The following is a 21,047-nucleotide window of genomic DNA, read 5'->3' as shown; positions in this document are numbered from 1 at the left end:
TTGACGTTTATAGTAGTAAGTTTGTGAGCCCTCACGTGTCTGTACCACCGCCCCACCTATTCCGCCTGATCTGAGACTTAGAACCCACATGTACATGTCAGAGTGGGCGAGCCGTGAGCTCGTTTACCTAAGCACTAAAAACTTAAATGATTTTAAAAAGATGATAATAATAAAAATATAACAAAAAAATAGCATTTTAATAAGCAGTTTAATAATTAGTCTATGGGTCGTATTGTGACCCGCACTAGGTACACCACTATCCTTAATGTTTTTTGGCGCGAAACACCTATGCGTTCCGTCTTTATGGTTGAGTCACACTTAATTTAATTAAAACTTCCACCTCGACCTATTTAAGTCGACGATCTTGCCCGAATATACAATTTTATTTTGTAAATTAGAGATTTCTTCAACAAATTTTTTTACGTTATTATATTTTGACTATTTCTTATTACGTTTATTTAAAAACTGGTACTGTAATAATCGTTTATTTGGTTTTTGGTGATTTTAACTTTGATTTTTAGAAAAAAAGGTAATATGAAAATTTGTTGACCTGCTATCAGTGACTTATATTTGTGTTGCCAACATTCTTTCAAATGAAGATTGTATTTCGTCCAGTCTTCGGAGTGTTTCCGTATTTTCTCTCTTAAATAACTCCAACGACTATAGTAAAAAATTATGTTTTTATATCATAGTTTCCAAATAGTTCCAAGGTCGCAAATACTAAAGCTAATGAATTTTTGTTAGAGTAATCACAAAGGTACTATAATTTTTTTTATTATAGGGGTGAATTTACCCATTCGGAATTTAAAACTTTTTTATTGCATAAAGTTTTTGTCATGTACTCGTATTTAAGAAATGAACACAGTAAATTGTCAAATTTCAATTATTTTTAATGAAGAAAACGTATAAACTCACATTTCGTGCAAAGGAACACTGCTGCCAGGAATCTCCTTTAGGTTGTGAGTTTCTTTTACCTAAATATTAAAAATAATAACTATTTTGTAATGTTATTTGATGAATTTTGTTATGTTAGCTGTAAGTAAAAATAATAATTAAAAATTTAAAACATACTTACGAGTAGAGTTAGCCACTGCGTCCATCTGTTAAACATATCAATGATTTCCAACATTTCCCGTTGGTATCCCAAATAAGCTTCGGTTTTAACGGTTGCCCTCGTCGGAGAAACAATCTGTAATTGCGCAAATCAATAGATTTGAACCAAATGCGCCAAAATAAAAGTATAATGTTTCAAAGCTTACTGTTTTATCTCTATAACGTAAAGCAAGTCGTAAAGTTAGCCGCCGACTAAAAGCATTGTACTGACGCCATTGAAGTGACTCAGACTCTATCCTCCTTTGTAACGTGGTCCAATTTTCATCGGCATCAGCTAAAATTTTAAATTTATTAGCGTGCTGTTGATACTTGGAGATATGAGACTACTACATAAAAGCGATACATATAGTAATAATAGCAAAAACTAGTAATAGCAACAAAAGTTTTGAGTCTTTTGAAATGCACTTGTATACAAGTATATCTTTTGACGTGCCAGATTTAGGACTATAGCTTAACGCTCTGTCAATGATTTCTTGTATCCAGTCCCGCCAAGCTTGTACGTTCCACATAAGGCTCACCATCATTGCGTGCCAATCTGTCATTTGATCAGTAGATATTATTGGCGCCCCTAAACAACAAAATATATTGAAATAAGTCTTGATTGAAAATCCCGCAATGTTGACAAAACGCATCCCAACTAAACTTACGTGAATTGTCCTCGGCATTAGTGTTACCAATATTTCTAGAAGTCGTCGAAAAAGGTGCAGAAAACGTTTTGATTTGGTTAATTTTGACATCGTCGCTCTTTAATGGCGCGTTAGAAGCAGCAGTCCTCTCGTCAGACGTTTTGGATACATTAGTACTCGGAGGTGTATAAAAAGAATCGGGTGAAGAGCTTTCCGAAGTATTTGCATGTTCTACTAGACTTTTGTCCGAGTTTTGTTCACGTTTATGTAATAATCGTACGCGGGGTGAACTCGCGGGACTAAACGGTGTAGGTGAAAAAGATCGCGATATTCTGGGCGGTGACGATGGTATATCTGTGACAGCGTCCGAGGTAATTGGATCCTGGAATCGTGGCCGTAATTTGCTGGGATTAAAACGATTATGTTGTACCATCGCAGAGTATAAGTGGTAAGCGTTCGTTTGTTGTCGACAACCCTCGGTTGGTTTTGGCGCTGGACAGGGCTGCGCGGCGTGTTTTTGAACTCTAGTTTGTTTAGATGGACAATCTGTTATGGATATTTCAATGCCCGGAGCCTGAACTTTAGAAGATCCCGGTTCGGCGCGCAATCTTTCTGCCGGTACAACGTCTTCTAAGGCTTGTAATGATACATAGCGCGAACAAGTGCAACAGGGTTGCGCCACGCGCCGTAAAATCTCGTCACACCATAGTTCGCATTGAACAAATACGTTTTTCATGCACTTGCACACTTGAATTATTTCTGCAAATAACATTATGATAAATATAGTAAAAATCTAACAAAAAGGAATAAATCATATTTACTTCAACATATGTATATTATTATTATTATTTTTTTACTGCTTAGATGGGTGGACGAGCTCACAGCCCATCTGGTGTTAAGTGGTTACTGAAGCCCATAGACATCTACAAAGTAAATGCGCACCTCGAGATATAAGTTCTAAGGTCTCAGTATAGTTACAACGGCTGCCCCGCCCTTCAAACCGAAACGCATTACTGCATCACGGCAGAAATAGGCAGGGTGGTGGTGGTACATACCCGCGCGAACTCACAAGAGGTCCAACCACCAGTAAATTAGAAGCATTACTCACGTGGTTGCAGTAGGTGTACAGCCAAGAACAAAGTTGCGTCTTCAATTACATCTGAAATAATCGCTCAATGTACTAGCCAGAATAATTGTTGGAAAATCTCTACTCAAGTAATCTAACCGTCTATCAACGTTTTATATTTCTCCGGAACATTATCGATCATCAAATTATTCAGTTTGATTTGTATTTTCCTTGAAACGACCGGATCTGCACTTTGCACGGCGAGTTGATCCGTGTTCTTTCCCCGTAGTCTGCGTTTTAAGGAATATTTAGATTATTTTCACTAATAATTTGAAGTCGTCGTGGCCTAAGGGATAAGGGATAAGATAAGGTGCATTCGTGTTGAGCGATGCACCGATGTTCGAATCCCAGGCGGGTACCAATTTTTCTAAGGAAATAAGTACTCAACAAATGTTTACGATCGACTTCCACGGTGAAGGAATAACATCGTGTAATAAAAATGGAACCCGCAAAAATTATAATTTGCGTAATTATTGGTGGTAGGACCTCTTGTGAGTCCGCACGGGTAGGTACCACCACCCTGCCTATTTTCTGCCGTGAAGCAGTAATGCGTTTCGGTTTGAAGGGTGGGGTAGCCGTTGTAACTATACTTGAGACTTTAGAACTTATATCTCAAGGTGGGTGGCGCATTTACGTCGTAGATATCTATGGGCTCCAGTAACCGCTTAATACCAGGTGAGCTATGAGCTCGCCTACCCATCTATCAATAAAAAATAAAATCAGGCGAGGAGTACGACTTTTAAAGCGAAATAACGCTTACTTGTCAGCTCCATCCGTATATGTTTTTCGTATGTTACCATGACACAATAGCACTCCATTTCCAATCCGATCCATATGATCAATCAATATTTTTAGAGCTTCCGTTTTTTCACCTACAACCCAATAAAGAAATCTTAAAACTAAATATCTATACAAACAATACTTATAACAATGCATAATTTACAATACAACTGAGCACTGAACAATTCAAATTGACAAATTAAAAGTATTTTTACCTTGTAGCATAATGTATGAGACCAGTAAACTAGCAGATTCACTAATAACTCCTGTAAAAATCACATTATTAAATACATACGTAAAATATTGTTAAGCCGATAAGAGTAACGCCATCTATCGCCGAATAGTCGAACGAATATCGAAGGATCTGGTGTTATCTAGAACGCTCGAGAAGTACAACGCCATCTATTGTCAGATAACGGAAACACGATGCTCGACTTTTGTGGAATATTTTCGATAATTCTAGAGATGTGGTATCGGTTATAAAAGCCTTGCAAAGATGGCACGCAGTCGGTAATCTTAACTACTCGAAGCGAAACAGCGAACGGATCACCTGAAGCGAAGCGGAAGAAGCTAATTGAGAATTTTAAAATGCTTGTGAAGTGTTTTAAGTGTTCGAAGTGTTGAATACAGTTTTTAATTTGTACTTTGGTAGAATTTTATTTATCCCGAACCCCAACGCGTAGCAATATTATAATTTAACAAAAAAGGTCTGCCTTTTGTTACCGTGCAAAACTGTTGTAGTGTAAGTTCGACTGACGACGTTGGCCATAATAACTTTAAGTTTATTTTCGATTGACGAATGCAAGGATGGATTTGGTCGCTGAATCTGATCCTCAAATGTTGTCAATTTCCGAAGGCTGCGTTTGAAAAAAAAAAACGAACATTCTTTATTGTGCAATAGTACTTACAATTATGTACATATTCAAGTCCACATAACGGTATCAACATATGTACATATTTTAAGTACATCTTAAGTTTAAGAAAATAGGTAACAATTAGAAAAGGAGGTAGAGCAATTAAGGTAACAAATGAAATTGCTAACAGACAATACAAATTTTGGGAAAACTGAATACATTTTAAATATACAGTCTGAGAAAATAGAATAGAATTTAAAATTATGGTAAGTTACTCGGTAATAATAGATTGTTACCTATGAAGTTACCGTTTTAACGTACTGGTCATTTGAAACGTAATTTGAAGGGTGGTAATAAATTCTAAATTCAAATAACATTCTAAAAAAATTTAGATTGGAAATTTCAAATTCACACATTTGCTTATTGATTAGCACTTTGTTTTCACTATGTATCTTTTTCATCAATATGCAAAGAATGTCATGGTCATCACAGCTTCTTACCAAATGGTTCCAGTAATTCCACACGATGATGAAGAAGCTCGCGTATCTCCGGCCAGACTTGGTTAATCGCTTGTTCCCCCTGCTTCTATACTACTACGTTCGACCTCATACGACACAATAGACGATCTCTAAGCTACAGCAGAAGTTAGGTTTGAAAGTTTTGCGTCATCTATCATACTCATAAAACTTTGTGCCAACAGACTTCTACTTTACCACTTATTGGGACGAATAGATTCAATAGCCGAGATGCTGTACAGTGTCTTTGACGAGTTTGTTGGCAAAAAGGGCATTGAAATATTACTACTGCGCTGGTAGAGATGCATCGATATTATTTATGGTTGCATATTCTGATTGATAAAAATAAAAATATTAGTAAAAAAACTACAAACTTTCTGTATACTAAATGCCAACTTCATAGGTAAAGACATAATATATTATTATACTAGTTAGTCGATACTGTTTTTGAAATACTAACTAAGCAGATGCGTCCTTATATGATTTAGGTATGTTTCCCTCTACGAGGAGTGCTTCTCCTGCAGTTTCCATTTCACATAATAATGCCACATATGCTGCGATATATTCATCTGCAAACGTATATCACCAATGTATTTGTTCGAAATTCAATTAGGAATTACGTTAATAGAAACACAAGCTAAAGCAATAAAAAAAAAACAATAAGAAAAAAGTTATAGCCTCTAATATTTGAAATTATTAAGAAGTAGAGAAACATACGGCTTATCTAACAGTGAATGATCTACATCTATCATGGACGTAAGAAATGCCAAGAGCTATGTACTGTATAGAACTCGATTTAAACCACGTTGAAGAGTGACATTTCAGTGACTCCGAAAACACCGTACAGGGAAATTCATTCCAGACTCTGATAGTTCGTGGCCGTTTGACACATCGACGCTTGAAAGGCAAACGTGACTAAGCGACAATAACTGATTTGTACTTCGATCATCAATAAATTTGTACATAAATGATAGCCAATAACCATATTCGATGCCCAAAAATATATATTTCTAGGTCTATTAAAATTATTTCAATCCTACAGCTAGATTCGTTAAAATAGATTTTTTTTCAGGTATTTCTCATGTATATTTCAAATTAATTTCAACTTTAAATTAGTCTACTGTAAAGTTCACGCATTGTCGCTTAATCACTTTTGCCTTTCAAGCGTCGACATGTATTTTTAACGAGATCATATTATTTACTAAAGAAATGGAAACTACAATAAAATAAATACACATTTACTAATTTAATGGTAATTTAATGTAATGTAATTTAATGTTTCGTAATTTGAATTTTTGAAGTCGTCGTGGCCTAAAGGATAAAACGTCCGGTGCATTCGTATGTAGCGATGCAACGGTGTTCGAATCCCGCAGGCGGGTACTAATCTTTCTAATGAAATACGTACTCAACAAATGTTCACGATTGACTTCCACGGTGAAGGAATAACATCGTGTAATAAAATCAAACCCGCAAAATTATAATTTGCGTAATCACTGGTGGTAGGACCTTTTGGGAGTCCGCACGGGTAGGTACCACCACTCCGCCTATTTCCGCCGTGAAGCAGTAATGCGTTTCGGTTCGAAGGGTGGGGTAGCCGCTGTAACTATACTGAGACCTCAGAACTTATATCTCAAGGTGGGTGGCGCGTTTACTTTGTTGATGTCTATGGGCTCCAGTAACCACTTAACATCATGGGGGCTGTGAGCTCGTCCATCCATCTAAGCAATAAATAAAAATATATATTTAGATTTGTGTGCTTGTTATTGTGTCATGTATTGTATGATTGTGTTATTTAATATATGTACCTATTCTTGTATTTTTTTTTAAAGTTGGCGAAGTGTCTCCTAGCAGATGTGGAACATCTTAATATTATACAATTTTGTTACTTTTTTGGGAAACGAACATCATATTTTGTAAAACATGTTATATTTATTTTTCGTCGTGTTTCTTAGTGTCACTCTACTAGTCAAAACCAATAAATCATTTTTGAGAAGGAACCAATTGAAAGAAAACATATTTTATGTGGACTATGTACTTAATGGAATCTTTAATTATTTTTTCACAATCTTCCAGATGATAATGGGTTTGGAACTTTATTGACACTTTGAGAGCCAATGTTATTCGAACATAGACTCATTACGGCTCATGGTTTCAATTGGAACCAAGGCGTATTTTAATTATTTGGTAATTCCAATTAAAATTAATTAAGAGTGTACTTACCAGGCGTGGTGACTGACTCTGACAAATAATCCGAGGCATCCTTGATATGCTCTGCAATGGCAACATTTCCTTAAATCCGCAGTCCCATAAGAGTTTTTTTTTTAAATTTAATTATTCTATACAGTCAAACCTTTCATTGTGGATGTTAATTTTCTTGCCATAGAACGACAACGAATAATTTCCTCCAATTTCTTAGTCAAATAATACGACACTTTGTTACGTGGTTCCTGAATTGTCATCGTTTTGGCCTTCTTTAACCTGTTTAACGGTTTTTAGGTAAAAATTATAACGATTTACATCACACATCACAGGAATAAAGTAAAAAAGATCCAGTTCATCATTTTCATTTTCAAGTTTCAGTTTAGTATGTAAGATTTTACGATTACGATTTTAGGATATTACGGGCATTCTTAGGTCGACATTCCAACAAATTCGTTTTTTTTATTTTTATTTATTGCCCTTGTAGGCAAATGAGCATACGGCCCACCTGATGGTGAGAGGTTACCGTCGCCCATGGGCTTCAGCAATGCCAGGGGCAAAGCCAAGCCGCTGCCTACCGTTGAGTACTCTCCACAACCCTCGTTTGAAGAAGGACAAGTCATAGCGCTCGGGAAACACCGTGGAGGGGAGCTCATTCCATAGCCGGATGGCACGAGGCAAAAAAGGCCTCTGGAAACGCACTGTGGATGACCGCAGTGGCTCCAGGTAGTATGGATGAACTCTACTCCGGTGGCGGGCGGTGCGATGGTAAAAACGAGATGCCGGTATCATCTCGAAAAATTCTTCAGAGCACACTTGATTTAGACAGGAGATTCAGACAGAAGAATGTAGTAAATTGGCCTACTGATTTTTTCGGTCTTTTGATGAATTTGCCTTTTGATATCTAAAAATAAAAAAATAAAAGATATCTTCTAGTCGATATTCAAATATAAACGATTGCCTTTGAGCAGCAAAGAAGAAAGTCTCCGCAGCGCTGTCCATTTTAATAAGAATTTCATTGCCACGTTTCTGCATTTCCGATATTAGTGCCTCTCGAACGAGCGCTTTGTAATCTGTTAAATAGAAAAAAAAAACAGTGCTGTCGTAAAAATGACAATCATTGCCTATAATAACTTTTGCTGAGACAGAAATAGTGACTTACTGCTTGATACGAAATATTCAGATAGTATTCGTGCAGATTCTATTACTACATCTGTAAAAGAGTAATACATATATTAGTAGTATAAGAGCCCGCACTGGTGGTTACGATCGCCCTGTATATTTCTGCCGTGAAGCAGTAATGAATTTGAGCGTTTGATGGGTGTGACAGTCGTTGTACTATAAAACTGAGACTCAGAACCCATGTCTCAAGATCGGTGGAGGTATTAACGTGGTCAATGTCTATGGGTTGTGATGACCACTTAACACTATGTGGGCCATGAACTCATCCACCGATTTCAGCAATAAAAAAAAAAGCGTGACAAATGTTCATCCCAAGTAATTTTATTTTGGCTACCGATTGATAAAATTTAACAAATTATAATCTTTCTCTTTTTTCTATCTAGAGAACTCTGGACATTATGATGATGAAAATTATATTTACCTTGCATCGCGTCGTTCATGTTAGGAGGTGTGACCTTACTAACTAGAACGGACAGTTTCCTTTCAAATTTCTTATGGAGTCGTGCCGTATCGGCGGATTCTTTAACTGTCTTGTCTACTTTCATCGGAGGCTTCATGTCTATCCTAAAATATTGCCAAATTTAAAAAAAAAAACATTTATTTTTAAAGTACTAAGAGTACTAAGAGTTTACTGGTGCTAGGACCTCTTGTGAGTCCGCGCGGGTAGGTACCACCACCCTGCCTATTTCAGCTTCAGCCGTGAAGCAGTAATGCGTTTCAGTTTGAAGGGTGGGGGCAGCCGTTGTAACTATACTTGAGACCTTAGAACTTATATCTCGAGGTGGGTGGCGCATTTACTTTGTATATGTCTATGGGCTCCAGTAATCACTTAACACTAGGTGGACTGTGAGCTCCTCCACCCTTCTAGGCAATAAAAAAAATAAATAAAAAAAAACAAAAAATCTCAACAACACAAAATCTCTAGTCTTCCATCACAACATATTGAAGAGTAGGTACATTTTGTGCTAACCATGCTGAAGCTTGTTGGTGGGTCAACTCGGTTTGCGGCTGTTTATAGAACGTGTTAGCACCTTGAGCTTTAAGCTGCGTATGAAGTATTGACAACGCCTGCTGCCGTTCACGATCTAAATCTGTAAATGATATCACAATATCTGTTGATCAACTTATAGTTCGACGAATAGGATTAAGGGTTTTTAATGACGTTTAAAATAAAAATTAAAAGTGATGGTTTGTTTTTATGTGCGTATCTTTGACAATATGTATTTCAATATTGTCTCCTTTCATGAACTTAAATCAAATGGAGTACCTACGTCTTTACATTAAGGGATGGAATTATTAAACATACCACGTAAAATAGCTCACATCACGCTACCTACACTCAATATATATAAGAAATACCTACTTGAACATATTCGAATAAGTAAACGAATTTTTAAAGTTACCCTGTTCGGCCAGTTATATGTTGAATTAAAATGTTTTATTTCTTTATGTGGGTTTATTTTGATTACGGTATCTATCAAACGATCCATTGGCAATTACAAAATTTTAATAATGTAAGTTTTAAATGTATAGACGGGTGCCGAAGAAAGGGTGAATACAATAATGAACTTTTAAATTTAAGATGTGTAGTATTTATACAATTACGTTAATTCAAACACGATGAGGGTATAGTATCGGATTCAGCGAAGTTCTGCTCTTGCTAGGCAGATCTCAGTCTATGCCCTTGAGGCTACAGGCGATTAGGTAGGTAAAGAAATGTATATATATAATATATATACAATTATCATGTAAGAAAAATAAATAAAAACATATTCAATATATTTTTAGTTTTCTTGCCTAATAGTAACCGATTATTTCGTCCAATATCAGATTGCGTTGACTTTGACATCTCAACATTTTCACCTGTACTTTGCTCAGCTCGTTTCTTAGCTTCGATCTCTTCTCGCTTCCTCTTTTCTTCATCTGTCTCCGATCCTATTCTACTGCTAACATTAGCGTCATAACGTGATGGTGTTTTATTCAGGTTCGAGGAGTTACGGTCACTAGTTGCGGCTGCGTCATTAACTTGTGCTGTAGATTGTGTTTTCTTTTTAAACTCTTCCGTGCTTCTGTTGAATGATATTTTATTTAACGGCCGTCTGGTGTAGTGGTAAGTGACATGGACACTACACAAGGGGGTCGCGGGTTCGAATCCCGCCATGGGAAGATATTTGTATGATAAATATAAAATATCTTTTCCAGGGTTATGGATGTATATTATATATAGGTATGTGTATAATAAAAATCTTACATTTATTTCCGTTATCTGGTACCTGTAACACAATCTCTTTACGAACTTAGCACGGGACCAGTTAACGTGGCGTGATCGTTATTAAATATGATATATTTATTTATTTTATTTATTTCAAGACAAATGTTTTCATCTAAATTGAATACTTAAAGCATGCAATTAAACGGGCATAAAAATGTTTTACTTTTTTGTACGTTGGAATACATTTAAATTGATTTTAACATAATTATGACTTCCAGTGCGATAGACAAGTATTTATCATAAAATGAACCGTAGTTCGTAGTGTCAATAAAATTTAATTTTACCTTGATCCCTTGCTGTCAATTGCAGCCAAAGCTTTAGCATCCAAGCCACCTGAAATAATAGAGATTGAAATACATACCAGTACCTAATAGCTGTGCCTTTTATCTTGTACTATAGAAATTTGTAAAATATTATTTTAACTCACATTCATCAGTAGCTCTACCGGCAATATACGATGCAACGATGTCTGATGTATCTGAAACATATGGTTTTCTTATTTTTAATTTCAGTCTATCGGAATTAGTTGTTCTAGCAATTATGACTGATATAATAGTGATTGACCCAGGAGTGGTGAGCTCGTACTTGTTTGGTACGACCTTCTCGCCATCGGTCTGTTTCAAAAGCTAAGATTGGCTTTATTCACATGAAATTGATATCTCTTAATGTCTGAAGGCGTTCAGTACTAAATTGGTCTAACATCTAGTACTTTGTTTCTAATTTAAACAGGTAGAAAAACTTTCATTACCTTTCATATGTTTTTTAGCCATATCAGATGCACTCGATTTAGGAAGTTTCTCAATTCGATCGTTCACCATATCCAAGAGAACAGGAGACGGATGCTGTCCACCAAAATGTGTTGCGGAACTTAACCTAAATTCAAAAGTGCCCAATGAAAAAGCGCTCAATTCATAAAACACTTTTCCTAAGTTTCGAATTTCGGTCGAGTTATAAATACTACCAGAATGTGAACCTGAAGTGAATTCATTACAATCGGTACCCAAAGCTATTAGCGGTATCGACACTATGTCTACCTACTTGTGTTAAAGTTTTTATTTATATTCCAGAGTAAAAGTATTTAATTATATCCCAGAGTGACTGTTTTATCCTTTCGATCAACCATCAAACACATGGTGGGTTTCTTCAATACATGTTGATGCCCTGTAAGGCGTAAACTTAACACTAGATTTACCAGAACATTCGAAATGACTGGTTTATCGATTTCAGTTTAAAATATCTATATAATAAAAGGTACTGACATGTCGGCTGCCTGTTCGTGACTTTTCTTAAAACTGCCCACAGCCAAAAATTCCTTATCTTTTTCGATTTTCATTTCATCGTGTATAACTTTCATAGCTTCACCTGAATAATTTTTAATTAGTCTCGATAATGGTGAACGAAAATTAACATTATATTTTTTTTATAACTATAGTGGAAGCAATTACCTACCTCTTCCTTTTAAAATATTCGCTAAGTGCGCAGCTCCTTCATTGGCGGGATCTGAATTTCAAGAATATTTCTTTTCATAAAAGGATTCTCGGTCGCTTATGAATATTAAACTAGGACGCTCATTAGTTTACCTTTCAATAAGTCCTGCATTTTTTTATCCGGTATCACACTGGTAACTTTGCTATGCATTGCTACTTTCATTGATTCATCGTCAGACGCGGTAACCCCAACCGGCGCTTTCATTATCCTAAACCAAGAAAATATTATTATTATATAGTATTTATTAACATTTGTTTAATAACATAGTAATGAAAATCGAATTTACTCTTCTCCTCCTTCTGTGTATGTTATTTTGTATAGACCATCCTGCGCAAGCATCTGATCACCTTTTCGTGCCATTAAATCTGCCAATACCCGTCGTTTCTCAGATTCCGCTGAAGGTACAATTATAATTTGTCTTATAATTTACTTCATATTATCTGAAGTCCTATTTTTAAGGTTATGATGATTGCTTATGAATTATTAAATGGAACTAGAAGTACGAATAATCTGGTGCACCTCAGTTGCATTTGATATAAAACCAAAAATTTCTTTAAAGGGCGACTTAATTAAAGATATATATATATTCTAAAGGTTCTATGTAGACGTTACTATGCTTACTTTCAGGCAACGGCGCAGCGAGGAACTTTGAGGAATCATCTACAAGACCTGAAAAACATCTGAAGTAAGTTTTATTCATTCGTTATTTCCATTTTGTGAATTCCAAAACTAGCAATTTCTAATTTTCTATTTTCCTAAGTTCGTCTATTTTGCTAGCAGTGTCTGTTACTAGCTTAAAAGTGAATTTTAAAATTTTACTTTCAAGTAAAGCCCTTTTTGGGTCTTTTTGAGACTATTACGACATTTCAAACAATCTTGGCAGCCTATAAAGCTGTTAGAGACTGAAATTGGAAAAATGTGGAAGAAAACTAATCTCGAAGCCAAAGTCTTTGGTCAGACGTGAACTAGCGTTTCTGTCTGTTATTGACTTCCAACAACTGTATTTCTTCGTTTTCTTAAACTAATTTGCGGAAATAAAAGAATGTATGGACACAAGAGCGGTTCTAATCTCATAATTTAGTTTAGAAACAGGGGATAAGTTTATATGGACTTAATCCGAAGTATTTATTCCTTCGATCAACAATAGTAACTATTATATTATTACTATTGTTGATCGAAGGTTTATCCTCATAAGCATGACCTATTGCAATTAAAAATCATCCCTTGACTTCTTCAAATAGAATTCAAATAAATAATAATAATTATTTACCTGTAATATGCTTCTTGTGTTCTTCTGAAGGCTTTTCTGTGACAAGCTGCGTTAATTTTCCTCGAACAGATTCATAGGTCCCTTTGTCAACTTTTTCGTTTGTAAGACTTGGCGCATTTTCTATCCTAAATTGTACGTTTCATATGTATTATGTTTGAATATTAGTGCAATTTGTGTTTAACAAAATTTAACTTATTTCAGCCAAGTTACCTTTTAGCTCCATCGGAATAAGTCTGGAGATATCCCTGCATCTGTCCCAAAGGGCTTTCTCCCCGTTCTTTCATAAGCCCCACGAGATAATCCAAGGCCCTTCCTATGAATCATTTTGTATTGATAAAATATTATTATAAAACAAGAAAAAACAATTAATTTTAGTAAAATTTATGTACCTTTCTCTGCTCCAATCTTTGCTAGATGTTTGGAGGCATCGTTCATTGTATCTAAAACAAAGCTCGACATGTTAAAAAGAGCCATAAATCATATAACCTATATACAGATTACTGACCATTCAATCCAGCCGCTATATTGGGTGACACTTGAGCGGGCACTCCCCTCTTCATTTCCGTTTCGATTTGTATCTTTAAGTCTTCACATTTAGGATCAGATTCCAATGGTCCCGCATATTTCAGGCTGTATTTTTATATTTAATTAAATTAAAATCCAATGTTTTTATTACAGATATTTGTTTGGCGACATTAAACGTACGTTTCGGCAGCATCGCTGTAGGTTTGACCGTAGGCTTTGTATTTGAAAAGAGGACGATCACCTAATGAGTCTTTGACGGCAGCCAACAAATTCAGTGGATATCTCTCACCCGCGGCACCACCTACAATCATAGCACTTTTTTATGAAGGAAGGATTACTGGTAGCCCGGAGACATTTCCAGTTTCACCAGGACAGGTAAGCGAGTAAAAGCTCAGCCAGGAGGGGTGAGATTTACAACCAGCTGCTCGAGCGCTTCCGAAGGAGACCTAATAATTCTATCAAGGGCAACTGCATTGTGCATCTAACACAACCATAACACGCATTTTGGATGTAACTTTTATTGAATTTATAAATGTGTTTTGCTGTACGAATCTTAATATGTTTTGTATGATATTATTATAAATAAGATACAAGGTAAGTGGTAATCGCTTTGAAGTATATACATATATCTATACTTAATATTATAAATAGGAAAGATTTGTTTGTTTGTGTTGAATAGGCTCCGGAACTACTGAGCTGATTTGTAAAATTCTTTCACTGTTTCGAAGTTACACTATTCCCGAGTGCCATCTTTTTTGAAAAAATTAGGGATCCTTACTAAAACTCCAATAATGTAACCCAAGCAGTAAAAAATTACCTAAAATATTCTTAACATCGCATGCCCTGCGAATACTTTGATGATAGAATAAAATATTATACTACGACTTTATAGATAGCACATTATTATTTACAAAAAGTGTCGCGACAGCATATGTCTATTATGCTATTAATGCCGCAATAAGTGTTCTTTTATTTTTTTAAATAAAACAACGTCAAATATCGTTGAAATTTTTGTTAAAGACTCGAGCGGAGCCGGAACGGGCCGCTAGTTACCTATATAAGTAAATGATGTATGATGAACTTATTCCTGCGCTTTCCTTTATTTTTCACATTCGTAACGGAAACTTCCTTAAAAGCGAAACGCATAACTGCTTCACGGCAAAAATAGGCAGGGTGGTGGTGATTTACCCAACCGTGCAGATGTACAAGCCGCCCTACCGTATAGTAGTAGCTACACAATGTTTACTGTGATGACTGTGACTGGCGGGAAAATACCTGATTTAAAAGTATATATTTAGCAAATGACTTAAAATATATATTTACTTTTCAAAGCCATAGATTGAGATAAATATCTTCCGGCATCTTGAACCAAGCCTGTAAAACACAATCGTAAGATAGTGGTCAACAGTATTAATAAAACAGAAGGATCGGATTAATATTAATTTTAACTTTTCATAGCTATTTTCAGTTCTGAAGGCGTTAAATTCTCGACATCTTTGGTCAAATTGGCTTTTTCTTCGTCCGCGATATCCTTTACAGGAAGGAAAGGCACTAGGTTGGATGCTGTTTCCAGTCTAAAAAATAAAAAAGGCTTTGAAGACCACAGAACTACATAACAATATATTTTTTTAATCTCAAGATCTTACTCGTTCGCACCGACAGCATAATTCATGGCGTAGTTATTCCTTTTAGCCAATTCTTTTGACGGATTGTCTTTCATCATTTTTAATAAAACCTGTAGTGCTTTGTCTGAAATGTTGTATTTAATACAATATTAAGAGCAAACTTTCACGACGAGTCACTTAAAGAATTCCAAATTAAACAAATACCTCTATCTCGTGCAAATGCCGACAAGTATGCGGCGCAACGTTCTATGACGTCTAAACAAAATAAAAAGGTCTTTAAATATATAAAAAAAAACGATTGTAAAAATTGGACGGACATTATAATAGCATACTACACATAATACCTTGCATATCTTTGTGGAGGGCTTTAGGTGTAGCGGCATCAGCTGATTTATGCAAAGCTCCAACAAAAATGGGCGTTGTGGCTACATCAGGGGTAGTGCTTGTAAAGCCAGGCGCAGATTTCAGCCTAATTAATAAAACAATAAATGTAGAAGTAGTTGTGACCTAAAGGATAAGAGAGGATAAGCCTTATAAAGGATAAGACGTCCGGTGCATTCGTGTTGAGCGATGCACCGGTGTTCGAATCCCAAGCGAGTACCAATTTTTCTAATGAAATACGTACATAACAAATGTTCACGATTGACTTCCACGGTGAAGGAATAACATCGTTTAATGAAAATCAAACCCGCAAAATTATAATTTGCGTAATTATTGGTGGTAGGACCTCTTGTGAGTCCGCACGGGTAGGTACCACCACCCTGGCTATTTCTGCCGTGAAGCAGTAATGTGTTTCGGTTTGAAGGGTGGGGCAGCCGTTGTAACTATACTTAGACCTTAGAACTCGAATTTCAAGGTTGGTGGTGGCATTTACGTTGTGGATGTCTAGGGCTCCAGTAACCATTTAACACCAGGTGGGCTGTGAGCTCGTCCACCCATCTATGCAATAAAAAAAAAAGTTTTAACATCAAATTTAAATTCTATTAAGATAAAGATACCAACGAGTAGGCGGCTATGAATTTCTTGGCCAGAACGGGAAATTGATTCGTAAATTGTTCCGATCCATGTTTTTCAAGTTCCTTTATTAATAAATCAAAAGCGGGACCGCGTTCGACTGTGAAAATACATGTGTTATTTGTAATATATAATATTATTATGAACATTTTAAGTACAGAAAGCTACTAGATGATGACATTAATAGATGATTACATACTTGCGTCAATGGCACATTGTGATAAGTATTTCGAGCAGATATCCATAGTTTCTGTAAAAATACCAAATACTTGTTTTAAAAACTACATATTTGGAAAACACAAAATTTTTTATCTTTATTCTATTGATTCATTTTAGGGAAACTAAGACAACAAATGCTTACGAATCTACTATTAAAATCAAACGCAAATTGGATCAGGCATTGTGGAAATTAGCCATATATCTATATATATAAAAATGAATTGCTGTTCGTTAGTCTCGCTAAAACTCGAGAACGGCTGGACCGATTTGGCTAATTTTGGTCTTGAATTATTTGTGGAAGTCCAGAGAAGGTTTAAAAGGTAGATAAATATGAAAATGTTCGAAATTAAATAAAAAGAACAATTTTGTTTTTCCTTTGACGTGTCCCCTGTCGGACGAATTCCTTTTGTTTGTTTTAAGTTTGTTTTATACAAAAGTTTAAGTCTTTTATTTATCGATTGAGGCACTACGAAGTCTGTCGGGTCAGGTAGTTAAAAATAAAACTACAATAAAATCCAAAAGCATTTCATACCTTTCATATCAGTTTTGAGATCATCCGGTGTTACGTTCTCTACTAATCGCGAAAGAGTTGAATAAATTTCCTGAGAGAGATTTGGATCATCGTGGTCACTCTCTAGTCCTTTAGCTGCCTCAAGTCTATTCAAGAAACGAATAAAGACGTAACCGGTATCATGTTTATTGCACTTAACAGGTACAGTTAAAAAATATACGATTGAAAAGTTACAGACAGCTAATAAATTTTTTAAGCGCTTCATATGTTTTCATGGGAATTGAAAGATGGTATTTCATTCTAGCAAGGCAAGATAAAAATTTAGTGTAACTCTATATAGTATTAAAAGCCTCATAAAGCGCTTTGTTTTTGACAATGATTTAACTATGTTTTCCTTCTTTTTATATCGCGGAGTAACGAAGAAGTCTACAAGAATTTCATGGTGTGAGAGATAATAGAATAGTAGCTACATACTCTGCAGCAGCAGTTCCTAAAGTTCTTTGGGCTTTCTCTTTCTTATAAAGCTGTTCGTTTTGTTTTGAACGCATCATTTTGATAAGCAAAGTAAATGCTGGACCTTTGTCCTCTGAAAATTGCGAGAAAAATTTACATTTATTGAACTTAAGCGTTATAGTTTCTAAGTCAAGACGGCTTTGATGTTAACTTACTGTTAAATTCGGCGTATTGGGCCAAATAGTTCGAACACACATTAACCATTTCTGTAGATGATAAAAACAAATCGATTAGTAGAATCTGCAATTGAAAATAAACAAAATAATAGAATATTCAATACCTTTCATAGACGGAGCGATGTCGATCGGTGTGTTTGGTTTAACTGTGTCAGAGAGATCGCTGTGAAGTTTATTTGCAAGCGTTGTATTAAACTCTGAAGCGTCAAAACTAGGGGTCCGCCTTAATCTGAAATTCACGAAATAATTACTATACTTTTTTTTTTTTTTTAATATATAAATGGAGGTATTTATACTAGCAGAAGAGTATATGAAAATTATAAATGAAGTTTGCATGAATTAATTCAAACGTAAGCGAATACTCAGTTTATCACGCGGTGTTTTCGCCTCGATTTTTTTTTTATTGCCCTTATAGGCAGACTAGTATACGGCCCACCTGATGGTGAGTGGTTACCGTCGCCCATGGACTTCAGCAATGCCAGGGGCAGAGCTAAGCCGCTGCCTACCACTTAATACTCTCCACAAGCCTTGTTTGAAGAAGGACATGTCATAGCGCTCGGGAAACACCGTGGAGGGGAGCTCATTCCATAGCCGGATGGTACGTGGCAAAAAAGACCTCTGGAAACGCACTGTGGATGACCGCAGTGGCTCCAGGTCGTATGGATGAACTCTACTCCGGTGGCGGGCGGTGCGATGGTAAAAACGAGATGCCGGTATCATCTCGAACAATTCCTCAGAGCACTCCCCATGGAACATACGGTACAAAATACAGAGGGAGCCGAAGTCCCTCCGCAGACCCAGAGGTTCCAAACGATCCGTGAGAATGGGATGAGAATTAAACGAATGTGGCTGCGATTCAGTTCTCAACATCTGTTTGTGTATAGACACGAATCTAAAAAGACTGTTAACACCGGCCTGCCGCGATACATTCATGCGATCCAGTTTGATGGATAAGACCACCAGGTATACTTAAAATATAATTAAGACTCCAATAACTGATCTCTCTTCGGTAAGTTCGCTAAGTGAGCTATAGTAATTAGTTAACATCGGTTTTTTTATTTATTACTTATATGGCTGGACGAGCTCACAGCCCACCTGGTGTTAAGCGGTTACTGGAGCCCATAGACATCTACAACGTAAATGCGCCACCCACCTTGAGATATAAGTTCTAAGGTTCTACAACGGCTGCCCCACCCTTCAAACCGAAACGCATTACTGCTTCACGCCAGAAATAGGCAGGGAATTGAGCTGGTCTGATCATAAACCACCAAAACTTCAACTGTTTAATTAACATATCGTTAGAACACATTTAACATCATTGGAACGTAAAACAAAAGAGACAGATTACGGCATCTAAAAACGTGTGTTGGTATATACTCATCGGCTGCTTCACTATATGTTTGGCTGAACTTTCCATGCGACAGCAGGTTCTGACTGCCTTTTTTACTCATCGAATCAGTTAATATCATGAATGCTTCAAGCATTTCACCTAAAAATACATTTTGACTTGTTGAATTATGCTCCCTTTTTAAGCTAATCAATAGGCCAAGTTAAGAATGTAATCCATACTACATTTTCAACATGCGAAAGTTATTTTGATTTAGTTATGTTTTCAAGTGTTAATTAACTCAATCCCCATAGACACAGCCCACTGAGTTTCTCGCCGGATCTTCTCAGCGGGTCGCGTTTCCGATCCGGTGGTAGATTCTGCGAAACACTGGTCTTACTAGGGCCAGTGTTAGCAACACTCCGGTTTGAGCCCCGGGAGCTCACCTACACGTTAGGGTGAAGCTGAAATAGCCTCTCAATGATATCAGCATAGGTAAGGGAAAAAAACTCAATCAATCAACATGTAATTTTGCATAAATATTGTCAGGGGCACAGAAAAGGACACAAGTTACGTACACAAAAAGGATTATTCTTGACGATTTTTTCTTCTACGTTATTGCGAGCAGAGCGGTATGCAAAATGTAGTAAGTACTAGCATACTAATAGTTTAAAATAATTCTTTAAAATCGATTAATAAAGTTCTGAGATTTAAGAACATAGTTTTTAACGGAGACAGAAGAGGGAAATTATCCGCAGTTTTTTAACGGTAAGCTCTCATACCACCTGGTAGTAGGTATTGTAGCCTATAGACATCACGACCTGGAATACTGAATCTACCATGAGCCGTTAGGTCGAAGTACTAATTGAATTACGTAGCGTCTTCTACGTACGTACGTAGTCTTCTTTAAGTACCTACCTGAGGTGTACACAATCATTAATATTCAGAGTGCTTAGGATATTAACATATTTACGTACATATTTGATATCTGTTAATCGACTATTTACTGTGAGCATTTTGTGGGAAACTAAATACCAGTCAAATCGTGAATCGCCGATATTTATAACAATCTTAAAGCTTTGAATGAGTAGTCCTACCAGAATTTCGCTAATAGAAACCGTTCTTAGACACTTTCGGTTTAAATTCGCAATTTCAGTCTACACTTTTTTGTTTTAAAGATTTGATAAAAATATTCATAACCTTATTCAGATTAAGGTTTACGTACCGGAAAATTTCAAATAGGCTGGTCGAGCTGAAATTAATTATGGTACATTAATAAAAGTTATATTATATATGTATAGTATACATTACTACACTATATGTGTATGTATGTCATAATTTAAATCTAGTTTTACTGGTTAACCACTTCGGGGACGAATTTTTAAAACATCAATTTATTGCAATAAGTTAAAAGAATAAGGATAGTGACTGTACATTAGAAAAAAAAGTTAAAATATTTGTCCATTTAGCGTAGAATTAAAATATAAAAATAATTAAATAAAAACTAAACGCACACAAATGCATGTGCCAATGTCCCTGAAGAGGTTAACAACGCGTTTGCTTTGCAGATTTAGCGGTCACGTGATAAAAATTGTAAAAATAGTTTTAGTTATGCCTAAGGAAAAAAATACTAAATGTATTTATTATATGTTGAAATTACTTACGCCCCTTCAAAAGTCCACCCTGGAAATAAAAAAATACTTGTTTTAAAT

The 21,047-nt window shown here is 35.9% G+C and overlaps 1 protein-coding gene across 5 annotated transcripts in view; it reads right to left on the bottom strand.

Annotated features, from left to right (window-relative positions):
- The window catches only part of LOC101739332 (uncharacterized), a 36,046-nt gene that overhangs the window by 7,974 nt on the left and 7,025 nt on the right, over positions 1-21,047 (bottom strand). For 3 of the 5 annotated variants that reach the window (XM_062668567.1, XM_038011024.2, XM_062668568.1), the window contains 46 exons: positions 21,000-21,018; positions 20,561-20,587; positions 19,386-19,497; positions 18,113-18,237; positions 17,988-18,038; positions 17,794-17,905; positions 17,341-17,465; positions 16,789-16,839; positions 16,578-16,689; positions 15,920-16,044; positions 15,780-15,830; positions 15,597-15,699; positions 15,400-15,524; positions 15,274-15,324; positions 14,131-14,251; positions 13,931-14,055; positions 13,815-13,865; positions 13,636-13,738; positions 13,426-13,550; positions 12,777-12,824; positions 12,442-12,550; positions 12,248-12,363; positions 12,117-12,167; positions 11,927-12,029; positions 11,416-11,540; positions 11,095-11,145; positions 10,952-11,000; positions 10,259-10,464; positions 9,366-9,486; positions 8,817-8,959; positions 8,376-8,426; positions 8,175-8,286; positions 7,365-7,492; positions 7,235-7,285; positions 5,475-5,583; positions 4,369-4,502; positions 3,861-3,911; positions 3,626-3,737; positions 2,965-3,095; positions 2,848-2,898; positions 1,761-2,498; positions 1,547-1,681; positions 1,260-1,387; positions 1,076-1,189; positions 916-974; positions 551-660 (listed from right to left, as the gene is read on the bottom strand). In XM_062668567.1, coding sequence (XP_062524551.1) covers positions 551-660; positions 916-974; positions 1,076-1,189; positions 1,260-1,387; positions 1,547-1,681; positions 1,761-2,498; positions 2,848-2,898; positions 2,965-3,095; positions 3,626-3,737; positions 3,861-3,911; positions 4,369-4,502; positions 5,475-5,583; positions 7,235-7,285; positions 7,365-7,492; positions 8,175-8,286; positions 8,376-8,426; positions 8,817-8,959; positions 9,366-9,486; positions 10,259-10,464; positions 10,952-11,000; positions 11,095-11,145; positions 11,416-11,540; positions 11,927-12,029; positions 12,117-12,167; positions 12,248-12,363; positions 12,442-12,550; positions 12,777-12,824; positions 13,426-13,550; positions 13,636-13,738; positions 13,815-13,865; positions 13,931-14,055; positions 14,131-14,251; positions 15,274-15,324; positions 15,400-15,524; positions 15,597-15,699; positions 15,780-15,830; positions 15,920-16,044; positions 16,578-16,689; positions 16,789-16,839; positions 17,341-17,465; positions 17,794-17,905; positions 17,988-18,038; positions 18,113-18,237; positions 19,386-19,497; positions 20,561-20,587; positions 21,000-21,018 — 5,050 coding nt within the window. Of the gene's footprint in view, positions 1-550; positions 661-915; positions 975-1,071; positions 1,190-1,259; positions 1,388-1,546; positions 1,682-1,760; positions 2,499-2,847; positions 2,899-2,964; positions 3,096-3,625; positions 3,738-3,860; positions 3,912-4,368; positions 4,503-5,474; positions 5,584-7,234; positions 7,286-7,364; positions 7,493-8,174; positions 8,287-8,375; positions 8,427-8,816; positions 8,960-9,365; positions 9,487-10,258; positions 10,465-10,951; positions 11,001-11,094; positions 11,146-11,415; positions 11,541-11,926; positions 12,030-12,116; positions 12,168-12,247; positions 12,364-12,441; positions 12,551-12,776; positions 12,825-13,425; positions 13,551-13,635; positions 13,739-13,814; positions 13,866-13,930; positions 14,056-14,130; positions 14,252-15,273; positions 15,325-15,399; positions 15,525-15,596; positions 15,700-15,779; positions 15,831-15,919; positions 16,045-16,577; positions 16,690-16,788; positions 16,840-17,340; positions 17,466-17,793; positions 17,906-17,987; positions 18,039-18,112; positions 18,238-19,356; positions 19,498-20,560; positions 20,588-20,999; positions 21,019-21,047 lie in introns of those variants that run through there. The other 2 variants (XM_062668569.1, XR_009973152.1) reach the window with 2 other exon arrangements.

The sequence above is a fragment of the Bombyx mori genome, chromosome 5 (assembly GCF_030269925.1).
Source record: "Bombyx mori chromosome 5, ASM3026992v2".
NCBI classification, from domain to species: Eukaryota; Metazoa; Arthropoda; class Insecta; order Lepidoptera; family Bombycidae; genus Bombyx; species Bombyx mori.
Note: the sequence above shows the minus strand (reverse complement) of the source record. Positions and strands in the feature narration are given on the sequence as shown.